The sequence below is a fragment of the Balaenoptera ricei genome, chromosome 11, assembly GCF_028023285.1.
Source record: "Balaenoptera ricei isolate mBalRic1 chromosome 11, mBalRic1.hap2, whole genome shotgun sequence".
NCBI lineage: Eukaryota > Metazoa > Chordata > Mammalia > Artiodactyla > Balaenopteridae > Balaenoptera > Balaenoptera ricei.
Genome location: NC_082649.1, coordinates 14,740,756 through 14,757,599, shown reverse-complemented (window position 1 = coordinate 14,757,599; position 16,844 = coordinate 14,740,756). Strand labels below are relative to the sequence as shown.

General features: G+C 41.1%; 1 protein-coding gene across 2 annotated transcripts in view; it reads right to left on the bottom strand.

Annotated features, from left to right (window-relative positions):
* Positions 1 to 16,844, bottom strand: part of RNF144B (ring finger protein 144B) — a 167,730-nt gene that overhangs the window by 31,586 nt on the left and 119,300 nt on the right. For both annotated transcript variants that reach the window (XM_059938009.1, XM_059938008.1), the window contains one exon: positions 4,678 to 4,782. In XM_059938009.1, coding sequence (XP_059793992.1) covers positions 4,678 to 4,782 — 105 coding nt within the window. The remainder of the gene's footprint in view (positions 1 to 4,677; positions 4,783 to 16,844) is intronic.

Below are 16,844 nucleotides of genomic sequence, written 5' to 3'. Positions count from 1 at the left end.
AAGGGCTGCTTTTGCTCTTCTTTTTCCACCTGTTCTGCAGAGGCCTCAGTACATCTTCCCACATCATCCCCCGCCTCTCTCCCTCAGCCCATCAATGAGTAAAAAGGATATGCCCATGTGCACATCCACGTGACACATTCATCCCACCGCTGCTGAGTCTTCTTATATTTGCCTTCACTTAAAGGACAAGCTTAGAAACATTACTCTCCACTTATATGCAGTTTTAAAAAAATTTATATAGCCATACCTTTTTTTTTAAAATTAATTAATTAATTTATTTTTGGCTGCATTGGGTCCTCGCTGCTGCGTGCAGGCCCTCAAACAACGTTTTAAATATGTTTTAAATATGTTCTAAGACAAAATTCAGCTTGGAATCTCAAAAACGTCTATTAACTCCAGCATGGCAGATTCCTTTATCCTGTGCCACCCCAAAGTTTTATTCTTCTCCAGCCAACAGGGATCACAGCCAAAGGTTGTTTATAGACATGCTCAGTCCCTTCCCATTCAGGTCCTTAAACTACAGGAACATCGATATGGCCACTTGCCTGGGCATCCTCATTTTTCCTCTGCCCCAGCTTCATACTCAGATAATGGGGAGAAAAAGGAGTTAAATGAAAAGATGGCAAGTGGAGACAGTGCTAAAGGGTGATTTGGGGGGAACAACTGGATCTCTTATAATTCCAGCGGCCTTTACGTAAGCCACCCTAAACAAACACGTGATATGAGTAAAAACTGTGTTTATTTTGCAAATATAACTTCAGATTTCTTGGCACTCCACTCCTCCATCCCCCCATCCCAGTCCTTCCACAGTGCCCCACCCTAAATCCCTTCCTATAGCAATTCTGGAGCCGTTCTTGACAAGAACAGCTGCACCCATTCATCCTCTGGGTGCGCGCTGTGGCACCAGCAGTAAAGGCAGGTCGTGTCAGTGCCCCAGGACTTGGAAGGAGGATTGGTGGGTGAGAAGCTGTTCCCTGCCATCCACTGCCAGCTGGCAAGGGGTAGAAGTTCAACTTCTCAGGCCGTGTAATGGTAGGTATGTGCTCCACTTAAAATTTTTTTTTAAAATATGTATTTTTAAAATTTATTTTTGGCTGCGTTGGGTTTTCGTTGCTGCGTGCGGGTTTTCTCTAGTTGCAGTGAGTGGGAGCTACTCTTCGTTGCAGCGCACGGGCTCTAGGGTGCGCGGGCTTCAGTAGTTGTGGCGCGTGGGCTCAGTAGTTGTAGCTCTCGGGCTCTAGAGTGCAGGCTCAGTAGTTGTGGCGCACAGGCTTAGTTGCTCTGCGGCATGTGGGATCTTGCCGGGCCAGGGATTGAACCCATGTCGCCTGCACTGGCAGGCGGATTCTTAACCACTGCACCACCAGGGAAGTCCCTCGCCACTCAAATTTGACATGGCCCAGACAAATGGGTCAGGTTCTCCCTGTGGTGGTATGTTACTTTCCCACAGTAAGGAAACTGCTTAAATGAGTCATCACCTTTTTAACAGGGCTACTAACTTCAAGCAAAGGCCTTGCCTGAAGAAATGCTATCAGACCCAACCATCTGTGTCCTGCCTTTCATAATTCCATGTTGGACAAGATTCCTGGATCAAGTGCATTCGAAACGCTGCTGAGCAACAGCTGAAAGTACCAGATGATGCAAGAAAGGTTTTCCTTTTCCCCGGGTCCCAGTAATTGCGCCTCTAGGACACAAGTCCTCCAGTCAGTGACTCCCGCCAGCTTCCATGACATTGAAGGGAAGCTGCCTTTTCTGCTGTTTCTTAACGTAAACAGTATTTGGGTTGAATGAAGCTGATGAAGCTACCCCTGATAAATAGAAGTGAAGGGGCAGAGCCACAACTGAGCCAATTTGGAAGCATTACAGCTTGCAGGAGACACACATATGAAGCACAGTCAACTTTGTGAGCTAGACCTACATAGGAAAGCATTCAGAGGAAAGAGCTTAAATTCCTGGTGTCCTCTGAAGATGAAAAATTTTATACTTACATGCATTTTGTAAGACAATGAACGGTGAAGAACCGTATATTGTACTATAAATAGCTGCAGCACAAAGGGAACCTCAGCCTTAACCAGAATTATTCTTAACAAGCAAAGTATATTTATGTGTTACCTATAAAAATAAACACTTTTTTAAATGATGGAAGAAGCAGTCATAGAGACAGAATCCAGTCAAGCACAATGTGGATAAGCCCCATTGGTAGCTGTCAAAGCCACCAATAGCTCCATTATAACCTACTCATTTCTCAGTTCAAAAATGAGAGACAATCACCACCACCACATTTTTTTACTCTGAAAAAAAAAATAGGGCAAGTTAATTAAGAACATTTGATTACTGTAATTCACGCCCATCTTCAGTCAGGCTCTTAGCCAGACCTATGAGTACAGAAATGGTCCTTTAATGTCCTGGAGTGTCTCTTACTTACCTAATGGGAAACAGACTTTGGAGAATGTAAGAAGTACCATAGTTTAGTTTGGAGTATGTTTTCGTTCTGTTTTTCAAATATCCTTTTGTCATTTTTAAGAGCCATTATGGGTTTATTTGCTTTTAATGCAGCCTAAAAGTAAAATTGTTTTTAGAGTAAAGCTGGGTAAATGGAATCAGCACTAGGGAAGTGTGAATGAGCATGTGAACAGAGGGAAAAGAAAGGATTAAGAAGAAGAGAACTATGGGGGAAGATGACCAGGGAATGTCTATACTAAGAAAACCAGAAAAGTTAGACTCTGTTCTAGAGATCTCTCAGACAAACCATGGCCTGTCTTCATTCATTTGTACAACATTAGCCCTAACATTTGATATCCAAAGTGTCAATGGCTAATGGTTACCATTCATTCAAAGTCTAGAACGCCACTATGTAATGAGCTTTCTGCAAAGATGGAAATGTTCTGTTCTGTGCTGTCTAACCTGCTAGCCACTAGCCACATGTAGCTACTGAGTACTTAAAATGCGATCAGTGCAAACAAAGGAATGAATTTCTAATTTTAATTTTAGTTAGATGTAAATAGACACCTGTAGGCTTATCTAGAAGAGAGACTGGGATTAATTTCAAAGGCTTGTTTAGAAACGTCACTTCATTTATGTTTAATAGATTTTGCATACATGAATTAAATAAGATTCCATGGCAGACATGGCTCTTGCTGGCTGTTCCATCTCACACTTTTTGCTCTTATAATTATCTGGCTCTTTATCAGTTTAATGTCTCCCTGCTAGATCAGAAGCTCCAGGAGGACAGCACTGGGACTGTCTTATTCACCTCTCTGTCCTGGCCCGGAACAGGGCCTGGCACATTGTACACTCAGTAAAAAAAGGAAGCATACTCCCTGGAAGGCTTATGTATAGAAAGATGTTCCTGCAAATCTAGGTCTCATTTTAAAAACCACTTCCAAGTTGCACAGATCAATAGTGTTCTTGGTAGATAACCTAATTTTTCCCCATTTTAATTTCCTCTACCCATTACTCACACAAAAGTAAACATTTCTCACCACAGGATGTACATATTCAATATTGCCTTTTTATTTTAAAAATTCAATTTATTTCATGATTTTCCTAAAATGAACAACTTCTAAACCATTATGTATTCCTTTTATTCTTCCCCCCAAAACACTTCAAGCTCAATTGTACCACTTACCCGATATTTCATAAGCTAAACACAGGGCGCCCAGATGCAGATTGGTTAAAAATGGTCTATAACATCTTTCTAGCTGCTTTGCTTACAAAGCAAAGGATATATATGTAAAGCATATATATTTGTATACAAAGCATATGTGTGTGTATGTATCATGTTTACATACACATATTCATACACACACAGGCACATATACACAAACATACATATCCACACACCTATATATCTACACACATATATGCACTCTATTGGGCTTTCAATTGTCAAGTCCTTTATCATGCATTCTATTTATCTACCTAGTTCTACTCTTAAAGCCATGTAATTTGTCAGAAAGAACTGGATTGGAATTCTAGCTCTTCTGCTTTTTAGATATGCACTCTTGGGCAAATTACTTAGACACTCTGGGCTTCAGTTTTATAAGTTTGTTGAAAGGATTAGATGGTATACTGGCTAAGAAAGCAACTACATGAACACAGACAAGATTTAAAGTGAGCAGGGCCTGAAGGTTAAAAGCAGATTTAAGGGCAAGCTACTAATCAGGGATTGAAAAAACAAAGGAAAGAGATACATCACAGTCTTAATACAGTGGGAGAAGAACTCACTCAAAAAAGACATTTCTATGCCTGATAAATATTGAATGAAAGGCCTTTCTCTGCTCTTTGGAAATGGTTCAACTCAGGCTACCTTTGCAGAATCACAATAATTTATATTATCTGTAACTGTGGCTAATCTGTCACCTGTTTATCTGACTATTCAGATAAGGCCACTGACTATTCAGCCTCCAAACCTCACATTTGGTAAATTTCTAGCACCTTAGCCTATTCTAGAGCTTCTTCAACACTCAGAGGGCATTTAGAAATAGAACCAAAGTAAATAACAGCTTTAACAGTTTCTATAAAGAATCCAAGGTATGTAGCAATAAAGTACTCTTTTAAAAAGTTAACCTCTGTATTTTGTTTCTAGACTCCCTGGCAGAGAAGTACATAAAGAGTCAAGATCCTAGGAAATCATGTCAACAGGAAAGAGGGAAAAATCAGTGCAGTCATCCATACCTCAGCTTCCTGTAGGGTCCCGTGGTTTAGGCACACCATGTCTGGGCAAGTGATGGGAGACCCACATCCTTCTCGGATTGCCAGCTGCATGTACTGTTTCAGACACTAGGAGTTCAGAAGAAAAAAGACAGATAATTACCCACCACATTACAGAAGCACCAAGGTTATATAACCGCCACTGCCTCTTCTTCCTTAATTGGCAGACCTGGGGCTCTTGTACTCAGGAAACATAAGTTATCATGAGTGTGAATACTAAGAGCCATCACTCTGGAAAGAATGCAGAGACAGGTAATTAATTATGTATGACTTCATCCTAAGAATACTGAGTTTATCCGAGGCAACAAGTCAATGCCTGTATGCTCACACATTTTATCCACCATAGATTGGGAAAAGGAGAAATGTTCTTTCGCACTAATGGCAAAAGCCTTCTTTGTACTTTTTTTTTTTTTTTAAGTTACATGACTTCCCGGTTCCATTTTTTACCCAGTGGTCCTCTCCCTCAAAATTTGCAGGGAAGTAGAACTCTGTGACCCTCGTGCTGAGCTTGCCCATCAGTATCAAAATAAGATTAAGGCACTGGCTCACCTATGAATACTCTCAATAGCAAATACACCTGGAAGAAGAAGTGTCAAAGACAATTTGGGAGAATGAGACCTTCCCAGAACTATAGGCCTTGGTAGATGCTATGATGAGGAAGTTTGAGGAGAACCCGGGGAGAGAAAAAATTAGATAGGAGATAAGAAATCCAGAGAGAAGAAGTAGAACACCGTAGACAAACTTGGTCTACTCATTGCCTGTTGCATGTGGATCTTGGGCACTGGGTGGAGAAGTGAGTCAGATTGAAAAGGAACTGAGAGCATTATGAAGACCTCTGACCCCTCCCTTCTTCCTTCCAACCCATCCCCACAGGCCCACAGGGAATTAAAAGGCATAGTTCCGGGAGTTCAAACTCTTAAGAAATTCAAAACCTGGCTCCTCAATTTCTACTAATTTGCTTATAATTGGTGAGCTCTTTTCTATATGCATGATGAAAAAAAGTCAAGCTCAAATGTTTGAGGAGGACACCCCCCAAAATACATAAGCGTCAATAAATTAATGACTCTTACAAAGTAATGATTAGCCATAATTTGGTTCCAATTTTTACAACTCTATACATTTATGTATCAACCTGCTACATTAAAAATACTGCTGTCACACCTTTTATAAAAGCTTAACTAGTAAATAAATCCTAATGACATAATTGTGAAATCTTTTCCTTTCATTGACCATCTTTATGCATTTTCCCTGTCTGAAAATAAAACTATCACAATTGTATTATTTCAGAAAAACAATCATGTATTTATCTGATTGAAGTTACTGTTACAATGTACTAATGAATTAATGACTAAGGCAAACCATTTAGACCATATTTTTAACTCTGTAAGTACTTAAAAATTCCCTTTTCCAAGGAGTCAGTTTTTTATCACAGAAAAAACTAGAAAATAACCTAAATATCCAAAATAGAAAAATGCGTCAATAAATTATACAAAATTCATGCAATAGAATGCTGAAGAATCAAGAAAAATATTTTCAAATGATGTTTAAAGACATGGGAAAATGCTTAAGATTTAGTATGAATTGGGGAATAAAAGATGATTTAGTGTGAATTGGGGAATAAAAGATGATTTAGTGTGAATTGGGGAATAAAAAATGATTTAGTGTGAATTGGGGAATGAAGGATGATTTAGTGTGAATTGGGGAATGAAGGATGATTTAGTGTGAATTGGGGAATGAAGGATGATTTAGTGTGAACTGGGGAATGAAGGATGATTTAGTGTGAATTGGGGAATGAAGGATGATTTAGTGTGAATTGGGGAATGAAGGATGATTTAGTGTGAATTGGGGAATGAAGGATGATTTAGTGTGAATTGGGGAATGAAGGATGATTTAGTGTGAATTGGCGAATGAAGGATGATTTAGTGTGAACTGGGGAATGAAGGATGATTTAGTGTGAACTGGGGAATGAAGGATGATTTAGTGTGAATTGGGGAATGAAGGATGATTTAGTGTGAATTGGGGAATGAAAGATGATTTAGTGTGAATTGGGGAATAAAAGATGATTTAGTGTGAATTGGAGAATAAACAATATCTGAGAACAGAGCCCTCTTAAGTCACTCTGCCCCTACAATTGACCACGTATAGATATATTTTAACTTTCACTTTTTTGCTCAAGAGAAGAGTGAACAATCACTTGCTCTAGGAGTTACTACGCCAGACAAGGTCTCCAGTACAAGGAAGAATGATAAGAAAGCAGTAGCAAGGAAATGTGGGGAAGAACTTCAATGTACAGGCAAAACTCGAGAGGAACTGCAAAAGTGGCTCAAGAAAAATAGTGTCACACTAAGGGACAAATAAATGAGTAAATGATGTGAAGCCTTGTCCAGCCAGCTCTGCCCCTGAGGACCTCTCGGCCTTCCAACTGCCACACAGATTCCAGCGTTCCTGCCTTGATCTCTCCCAGCTGCCACTTGAAACTGATGCAGAAAGAGTGAAAATGTATGGTCTCTAGGCTCAAAGGGAAGATATCTGAGAAGAACAAAGTGAACAGTATAATGAGTGTCAAATCCCAATATCTGGGCTCTAGCCTCAGTGCCACCCTATCAGGTGACAATGGGAACATTACCTAAACCATGACCCCGACTTGCCTCCCTTAATTTTTAAAATGGGGACAATAATACCTGTTACGGCTACTTCACAGGGTTTAAAACACTCATATGCACAAACACAAAGCTAAAATTTTGTACATGGAAGCCCTTCGGAAGTGTGCAAAATGCAGAATATTTAGTCATATTTCTACTGCATTTCACCTGGTCTCAGACTTCCAAAAACTTTGTGGAGAAATGTTAATCCTTTAGCCTTCTAAGATTATTCTTTCTCCACTCCCTTCAGGAAACCCGTTAAACCACTTGTGGTAGAGAAGCTCCATAAACAGAGCAGATATTTATAAGAGAACATCACACACACCTCTATTCAAGCCTCTCTGTAGAACTATTTATTTGCATCTATAGAAAAGGCTTAGAGTTAAATAGGAACTAAAGAGACTATGTGAGTCTTTATAGGCAAAAAAATTCATCTCAACTTATACTGCAAATTTGTAAAGCTGAAATCTAAGCTTTCCCAAGAGTTTATAATGTATGTCCTATTTGCTAATGTAATGCTCTTAGATACACTGCAACCAGGATACATAAACCCAGTGAATTTTGAAGCTTCCCACAAAGACTCTCCTGACCACAATATTATCTGACCTGTGCTTTTAGGAGAGAAGTTAGAGGTGCATACACTGACTACAGGGTCTAAGTATATGACCTTTTTTTTTTTTTTTAAATTCTGAAAAACACTGGTTCAAAATAGAGATTTGTAAGTGCACGTTGCTAAGTGATGCTACAGCACAGGCACTTGACACTCCCTCACTACGGGCATGCATTTCTATTCAAAGGCAAAGAGGGAAAACAACCAGCCCATGTTACCGCCTCTTACTGAATTTTCAAGTAACTTAGGTTCATTATATGTCTTCTATTAGCTTTCACAAAAATTTAATCTCAAACCCTCCCTCTCTTCTTTAGTACCTCTGGCTAAAGCACAAAAGAACCATAAGCATTCACACGAACCCCTGTGCACATTACACAAACTAAACCTACGTACAATGGTTAACAATTCTGGGAGAAATGGCATCTAGCTTGTAAATAAAGAAAGAGAAACACAGAAAGAGAAAAAAGAAAACTACCGTCATTTAGTCACATTTAAAAAAATCACATTCCATTAAACAACAGCATTAAACAAATGTCTAACTATGCAGTTTTCATAACAGCTAACAAATTCTAAGGGAAATGTTTCAAAAATTGAACTTTTCAGAAAACTTTTTTTTTCACATCTTTATTGGAGTATAAATGGTTTACAATGTTGTGTTAATTTCTGCTGTACAACAAAGAGAATCAGCTATATGTATACATATATCCCCATAACCCCTCCCTCCCACCCTCCCTATCCCACCCCTCTAGGTCATCACAAAGCACCGAGCTGATCTCCCTGTGCTATGCAGCAGCTTCCCACTAGCCATCCATTTTACATTTGGTAGTGTATATATGTCAATGCTAGTCTCTCACTTCATCCCAGCTTCCCCTTCCTGCGTCTTTATTCCTGCCCCGATGACCCAAAAAATAATGAAACAATTTTTTCTTTTAAATCGCCAATATTCCATTTAGTTTGACAGAACATAGAAACATCTTTAGGTCATTAAGGGTCATGTATAATAATGATTGTTCCTCAGAATCATTCCACAGCCCTCAAGGATTCAGATGGGATCTAACCAAGGATTTAACCATCAAACACTTGGTGAACCAGATGACGTGTCTCTTCCAACCCTGAGAGCCTATGAATTATGTACAGTGGAGTCTTCCCAGAAAGGGGTTTCTTCTAGGCCCCTTTCAGGGATGTTATCTTCCAGTTGACCAAAGGGCATTCTTCATTAGGTATTCTCATCTATTAGGTGGACAAGGCAAAAAGGGCTACAACATTCAGACAAAGCTCCTATGTATCCACCACAAGAATTACACACACACACACACACACACACACACCAGTATATTTACTACACAATTGCTCATTCTCTGTTACTAGATTATAGCTTTCTTAAAGGTTTTTTCTAAGAAAAAAAAAGCATCACAATGAACAGTTGATGGAACTGGATTCTAATGATCAAGATTGAAGTACAAGCTCTAAAAGTCTCCTCTGCATCTTGGGCAAGTCATTAACCTCTCTCGCTGCAGCACTCACAATTATAAGATGGGACAATACCACCTGCCTAGCCTACTCTCAGGGAAATGGAGAGTCCTCCATGAGGATAAATACATGAAAATACTCTGAAAAGTGAAAGAGGCATGCAAATTTAGAGAAGAAGAGGATGAAATAGAAGTCTCTGAACTTCAGGCAGGCACACAGAAATGAAAGCCCCAAAAGAGACGTGACCCCAAGAGGGTGGGGAGGGGAGGTAAGAGGACAATAGGCATTGTTGGGAGAAGAGAGGTAATGAGTGCCATTAACTGAAAGTTTAAATTGAGTCCCAGGATCGTGGACGCTTCTAGGTGCCGGTGCTGGGGTTCTGAGGTCAGATAAAAACTGGCAGCCCACATGGCTTGAAGCTGAGTTGGTGGACCTATTGACCTAGGGTTTCTCATCCCTAGCTCAGCCATGGGTGGGAAAGAAGGTGATGAGGGGGAAGTACTTGAGGCCAAAATCTAGACAGGCCTTGAGTAAGTGTCTGTTTTGCTTTTTATCATTGCTAGTACAATGCTGTACACTAAAATGGATATTTAATAAAATGCAGACTAACACTTCTCGGCCTTGGTACACAATTACATCACAATGTCTCAAGTGTGTTCTAAATAACATCTCTTATTGAAGCCAATATTCTGTTTACTCCAGTTCAGACTATGATGTGTGTACATGATCCAAGAATAATGCCTTCTTTGTTGGATGCCGTTGAGCTAAATTATTAGTACAACTCAAGATGGTATCTCTTCCAATTCAAAAAGCCTTTTAACACACCCAAAGTATCCTGGCTTGGAAACATATAATGGGTTCAAAAAAATTCAAATAAATCAACAACCCATAGCTAAGCAGTAAGTTGTTTCCTGGTATAGCATGATCCTAAAACTTTTTTCTCACAAAACCCCTTTCAGAAACCTTAACTTTTCACAAATACGATATTCCTAGTGACGGGGATCACCTTCATACCCCTTTGCCAACTACACAGGACATCAGAGGACTGATAGGAAAACCTGGTACCAGATGACTACAAAGAAGCCCCAAATCAAACAATAAACCATAACTAATGTTAAAAAGAGACCTTAGTTTTACATTTCTCATCCTTAAGCTTCTCTTATTCAAGAAAGCCTTCCTTGCCTTGGATCCCAGTCTGATGCAATGCCCAGACTGTCTGCTCTCACAGCACCTTGATGACCAGCTAGCACAGTACTTTTCAAACTGGGTGCAAAGGTGCATTCTTGGGAGCTCCCAAGTTCTCCATGGCTAGGTTTCCCCCTCCATTTTATGTTTATTTATTTTTTTTTTTTTTTTTTTTTTTTTTTATTTATTTATTTATTCACTTATGGCTGTGTTGGGTCTTCATTTCTGTGTGAGGGCTTTCTCTAGTTGCAGAGAGCAGGGGCCACTCTTCATCGCGGTGCGCGGGCCTCTCACTATCGTGGCCTCTCTTGTTGCGGAGCACAGGCTCCAGACGCGCAGGCTCAGTAGTTGTGGCTCACGGGCCCAGCCGCTCCGCGGCATGTGGGATCCTCCCAAACCAGGGCTCGAACCCGCGTCCGCTGCACTGGCAGGCAGACTCCCAACCACTGCGCCACCAGGGAAGCCCCCATTTTATGTTTATTTAATGGTATTAATAAAAGCAGAGAACACCCATTTCCACTCAATGTCAACGCTCACACTTGTGCTGGTGGGGCAGGCCTGTTTTGCCAAGCAGGAATGCTTTCACTGTCACAGGCTGATGAAAAAACAATGGAAGTATCTGGGCCAAGTGAAAGCTGTAAAAATCAAGATTTTTAGTGATTTCAACACAGAAAAGTGGCAAGATCACTGAATTACCACTTGTTCACTGGAACACACCAAACTGAGAGCTTAACTGTTAAAAGTCGTTTAGTGGAAACTAAACATCGCCCATCACATTAATGTTAACTTAAATTTTGTTGGTCTATAATTTTAGTTAATATTCAGCTTATGCATTTATTCTGATGTTCTTGTTGTTTGAGATAGAAGTTTAATGTGCTTATCCCTTGTATTATGTTTTATCAGTTTGAGTTTAAAATTATTTTTATTTTAGCCTATCTCAATATTGGGGTTCAAATTATTTTCCCCTTCAAAAGGAATCCCTACAAATCCATCAAAAGGAGGAGAACAGTGTGATTCTCAACGGCAGTGGGGCTGGTAGTATGGCATTTTCCCTTGAGGATGTATTAGAATATCAAGCCCTCCAAAGAGAATTTTATAAACTATACAACCACCTCCTCTCCTCCAATTCTCCAGAAGACTCGGATTTTCCTCCCTACTTGCCAATATTCCCATCAACACCTTAGGTAACTCTAGATGTTAACAATTGAAGCACGTTGTACATGGAAATCATGCAGCGATTATCATCCTACATTGCAGGAGACTGTGAACTTGCATGACTCTCCAGTAGCCCAGGCACCCTTCAAGGTCTGGATCCTGTCTTACTCCTCTTCATATCCTCTGGAAACACCCATCACAGGAGCTGGTACATGGTAGACACTCAGACATCTGTGGGAGCTGGAAGCATGAATCTACCACCTACCAGCTTTGCGGCAAAAACTCCTTCTGCCCCAATCACTGAAACATAAACCCACCCCACCTGCAGCATTCCTCTCTTCTCTTCTCCTTTGACACATATGAGCCGATACCACCTTCCAGGGCCAACTCCACTGTTTTCTAGTTCCCATACCCTGCTGACTTTCAGGAAATTTACCCTATTGATCATCTATTTTCTTTCCTATGTCTTGAATATTTCCCCATGTATTGGGTTCTTCTCCAGCAGTTAAACATGCCTAAAAATATCCTACTTAAAGAAAAACAATAATAAAGCAGCAAAGAAAAATAGCCCTCCCTTACTCCTCTTGCTGGCTGTACACTGCCTTCTTCACTCCTCTCTTCAGTCAAGTGTGTGAAAGAGCTGTCTGCCCTCACCTCCTTCACCAGCCCCATCCCCATTCCTCCCCTACAGTTTCACTGAAGTGGGTGCCAAAGCCAGCAGCCACCTCCATGTCACTACATCCATACACATTTTCTTTCTTCCTGACCTCTCGGCGGTCTAAGACCCAATGAACCACCCCTACTTTCTTGGAACTTTCTCCTCCCTTGCCTTCAGAATTCCACACTTCTCTGAGTTTCATTCTTCCTCTCTGGCCATTCCTCCTCAATCCCTTTTACTTCCTCTACTCAATTTTTAAATGCTGGAATTTCAGGATGGGATCAAAACTCTTTTCTTTTCACACTTTCTTTTTGGTCACCTCATTAACTAGATATAACTAGTTATTTATTTGGTCCACGGCCTATTTGTTCTCAGGTCCATTCCCCACTTCCTGCTCTGCTCCATAACGCAGAGAATGTATTTCCCGGGTACCAGGGAGACTTGGCCAATGGGAGGCATTACTGAAAAACCAGAGGGTGGAAGGAGGGAAGGAGCCTGGGCATTTCCACCTCCACCCCTTTGCTTTCTGTACTGACCTCCGACAGTGGCTGCATCTCCTGCTCCTCCTGGACAGGACCCTTCTCCATGGCTCTACCTCCCACAATGGCTCTAGCTCTCACCAGATACCCTAACTCCTATTCTAGTAATACCTTTTCTTCCTCTTGTCCCCTAGCTTCCAGGGGAGTGCTGCTTTCTGTTGTTGCTAATATCTAGGTGCTTCACTGCCCTATTTGGGTTCTCAGTCCTCCATCACCTTTATAACCAATCACCTGAATGAAACTTCCTGTTTTGAAAGACCAGGAGTGATTTCCATTCTCCTGGTCGAATCTCAACCAATAAATCAATGAATCCCAAATTTACCCTTCCAGGCCAGGTCTCTCCACATGTGTTCCAAAGCTGCACATCAAACCGGGTACTTAGCATACTGGGCCCTGAATGGCTCATAGGGACCTCACACTCAAATGCAAAGCTGAATTCATGATCCCCTCCCCCAAATCCAATCCTTGTCCTGTGTCTTCTATCTCTAGGAATGGCATTTCCATCCACGCTGTTGTACAACCCAGAAACCTAGGAATCACCTATGACACCTCTTTCTCTCTTACCCCTATATCCGATAAATGCCTACTACACATCTTCACCTGGTTGTCTTATTACAGCCTCAAACTTGACTTAGCAGAGCTTTGGAATCTGCTTGCCCCATTATATCAACACACATGTTTCCCCACATCCCCAGGCTTCCTATCCCAGTAACTGGAACCAATTACCTACTTGCGGAACAAAAACAAAAACATCCCTGATTCCTCTCTTCCTCAAACTCCACAACCAAAACAGGTCCCAAATCTAACCACCTCCTACCACACCCACTGCAATTCAAGTCACCATCACTCTTTCAAAGACCCCTGCAAGAGCTTTCTCAGGGGTCTCTTGGCTTCTACTCTATAGGGCAGCCAGAGTGCTCTTTATACATTTTTAAAATAAAAATCATATATTATTTTCCTGCCCCAAACCCTCCAATGAATGTGCACCTCACTTAGATTGCCTCTTAAACTCGCTACCATGCCTCACAAGGTCCTACACGTTCCAACTCCAAGCTACTGCCCCGACCTCATTCCTACCGCATTCCTCCCTTATTCTGGGAACACGAGCCTTCTATTTCTCCAACGTGCCCAACTTGTTCCTGTCCTAAGGCCTTTCTTGATATTTGCATTTCCTCTCCCTGGGATGCTCTTCCCCCAGATGGCTCACTCTCACTTCATTCAGGGCTCTGCAGAGCACAGAACCCCAAAGAAAAGGATATAAGACAAATATGTTTTTATAGACAAGAAACACTGGAAACTATGAGACCCCCATTGGGAAGGGCAGCTGTGATATTGTGATTTATATTCAGAAAAACATACTTGGTCGTCATCCTTTTTCTAGCACAGAGCTTCTAAAACCCTTGGAATTTCCTAAGTGGTAAGAGAATTGTGTCTTTTGTTATGTTAATGAAATGACTTTTTTTTTTTTTTTACTTTTTTTTATTGGAGTATAGTTTCTTTACAATATTGTGTTAGTTTATAATGTACAGCAAAGTGAATCAGCTATACGTATACATATATCCCCTCTTTTTTGGATTTCCTTCTCATTTAGGTCACCAGAGAGCACTGTGTAGAGTTCCCTGTGCTATACTGTAGGTTCTCGTTAGTTACCTATTTTATACATAGTATCAACAGTGTATATATGTCAATCCTAATCTCTCAATTCATTCACCCCACCTTCCCCCTTGGTATCCATACGTTTTGTTTGTTTGTTTATTTTAATAGAAATTTATTTTTATTATTTACTTATTTATTTATTTTATTCATTGAGTTTTGGCTGTGTTGGGTCTTTGTTGCTGCGTGCGGGCTTTCTCTAGTTGCGGCGAGCGGGGGCTACTCTTTGTTGTGGTGCACAGGCTTCTCATTGCAGTGGCTTCTCTTGTTGTGGAGCACGGGCTCTAGGCACACGGGCTTCAGTAGTTGCGGCACACGGGCTCAGTAGTTGTGGCTCATGGGCTCTAGAGCAGAGGCTCAGTAGTTGTGGCACACGGGCTTAGTTGTTCCGCAGCATGTGGGATCTTCCCGGACCAGGGCTCAAACCCGTGTCCCCTGCATTGGCAGGCGGATTCTTAACCACTGCGCCACTATCTCAGGGAAGTCTGGTATCCACACGTTTGTTCTCTAAGTCTGTGTCTCTATTTCTCCTTTGTAAATAAGATCAACTATACAAATTTTTTCAGATATTAACCGATATGCGTTAATATATGATATTTGTTTTTCTCTTTCTGATTTACTTCACTCTGTATGACAGTCTCTAGGTCCATCCATGTCTCTACAAATGACCCAGTTTCATTCCCTTTTATGGCTGAGTAATATTCCATTGTATAGATGTACCACATCTTCTTTATCCATTCCTCTGTTGATGGACATTTAGCTTACTTCCATGTCCTGGCTATTGTAAATAGTGCTACAATGAACACTGGGGTGCATATGTCTTCTTGAATTATGGTTTTCTCTGGATATATGCCCAGTAGTGGGATTGTCAGGTCATATGGTAGTTCTATTTTTAGTTTTTTAAGGAACCTCCATACTGTTTTCCATAGTGGCTGTATCCATTTACATCCCCACCAATAATTCATGAAGGTTCCCTTTTCTCCACACCCTCTCCAGCATTTATTGTTTGTAGATTTTTTTGATGATGGCCATTCTGACCAGTGTGAGGTGATACCTCATTGTAGTTTTCATTTGCATTTCTCTAATAATTAGTGATGTTGTGCATCTTTTCATGTGTTTCTTGGCCATCTGTATGTCTTCTTGGGAGAAATGTCTATTTAGGTCTTCCGCCCATTTTTTGATTGGGTTGTTTGTTTTTTTGATATTGAGCTTCATGAGCTGTTTGTATACTTTGGAGAGTAATGAAATGACTTTTGGAATGCCCCCAGGTCACCTAAGGATGGGGGGCTGGTTGCCAGGGGAACCAATGCTATGACTAAAGGATTAGAACTTTCAACTCTCAACCCTCAACTTCCAAGAAGGGGAAAAGGGCTGGAAGTTTAATTGATCACCAATGGTCAATGATTTAATCAGTTGTGCCTATGTAATGAAGCCTCCATAAAAACCCAAAATAATGGGGTTCAGAAAGTTTCCTGGTTGGTAAATACGTGGAGATTTGGGGAGAGTGGTGAGCTGGGTAGGGCTTGGAAGCTCCATGCCCTTTCCCATACTTTGCCCTATGTATCTCTTCCATCTGGCTATTCCTGAGTTATACTTTTTTATAATAAGCCAGTAATCTAGTAAGTAAAATGTTTCTCTGAGTTCTATGAGCTTCTCTAGCAAATTAATCAAATTCAAGGAGGAGATCGTGGGAACCTCTGATTTACAGCCAATCAGTCAGCAGAACAGTTAACAACCTGGGCTTGAGACTGGCGTCCGAAGTCTATGGAGGGAGTCGTAGGAATCTATAACTGAGCCAGTGGTCAGAAGCCCAAGTAACAATCTGGGCTTATGACTGGTGTCTGAATTGGGCAGGTGTGTGTGCTGTCGGGGTCGGGAGAGTCTTGCACAACTGAACCCTTAACCTTCGGAATCTAACACCATCTCCAGACTCTGCTGGTATCCGAGAATTGGTTGGTAGTGCGTGGGGAAGGCCCCCACATACACACACACTGGAACAGGGTACAGGAACCCCAAAGAGTAGCCTTAAGGAGAAGCCCTGGGCAGAAGGAAGAAGGGTGTTTCAACAGGAAGGTAGTGAATTTCAAAGATAACACTCACCAGCCTTACTATTCAAATACGTTACTGAAAATGTTTCTTAAACGTTAATGTCCATTTGAATCACTCAAGGATCCTATTAAAAATGCAGATTCTGATTCAGTAGATCTGGGGTGGGGTCT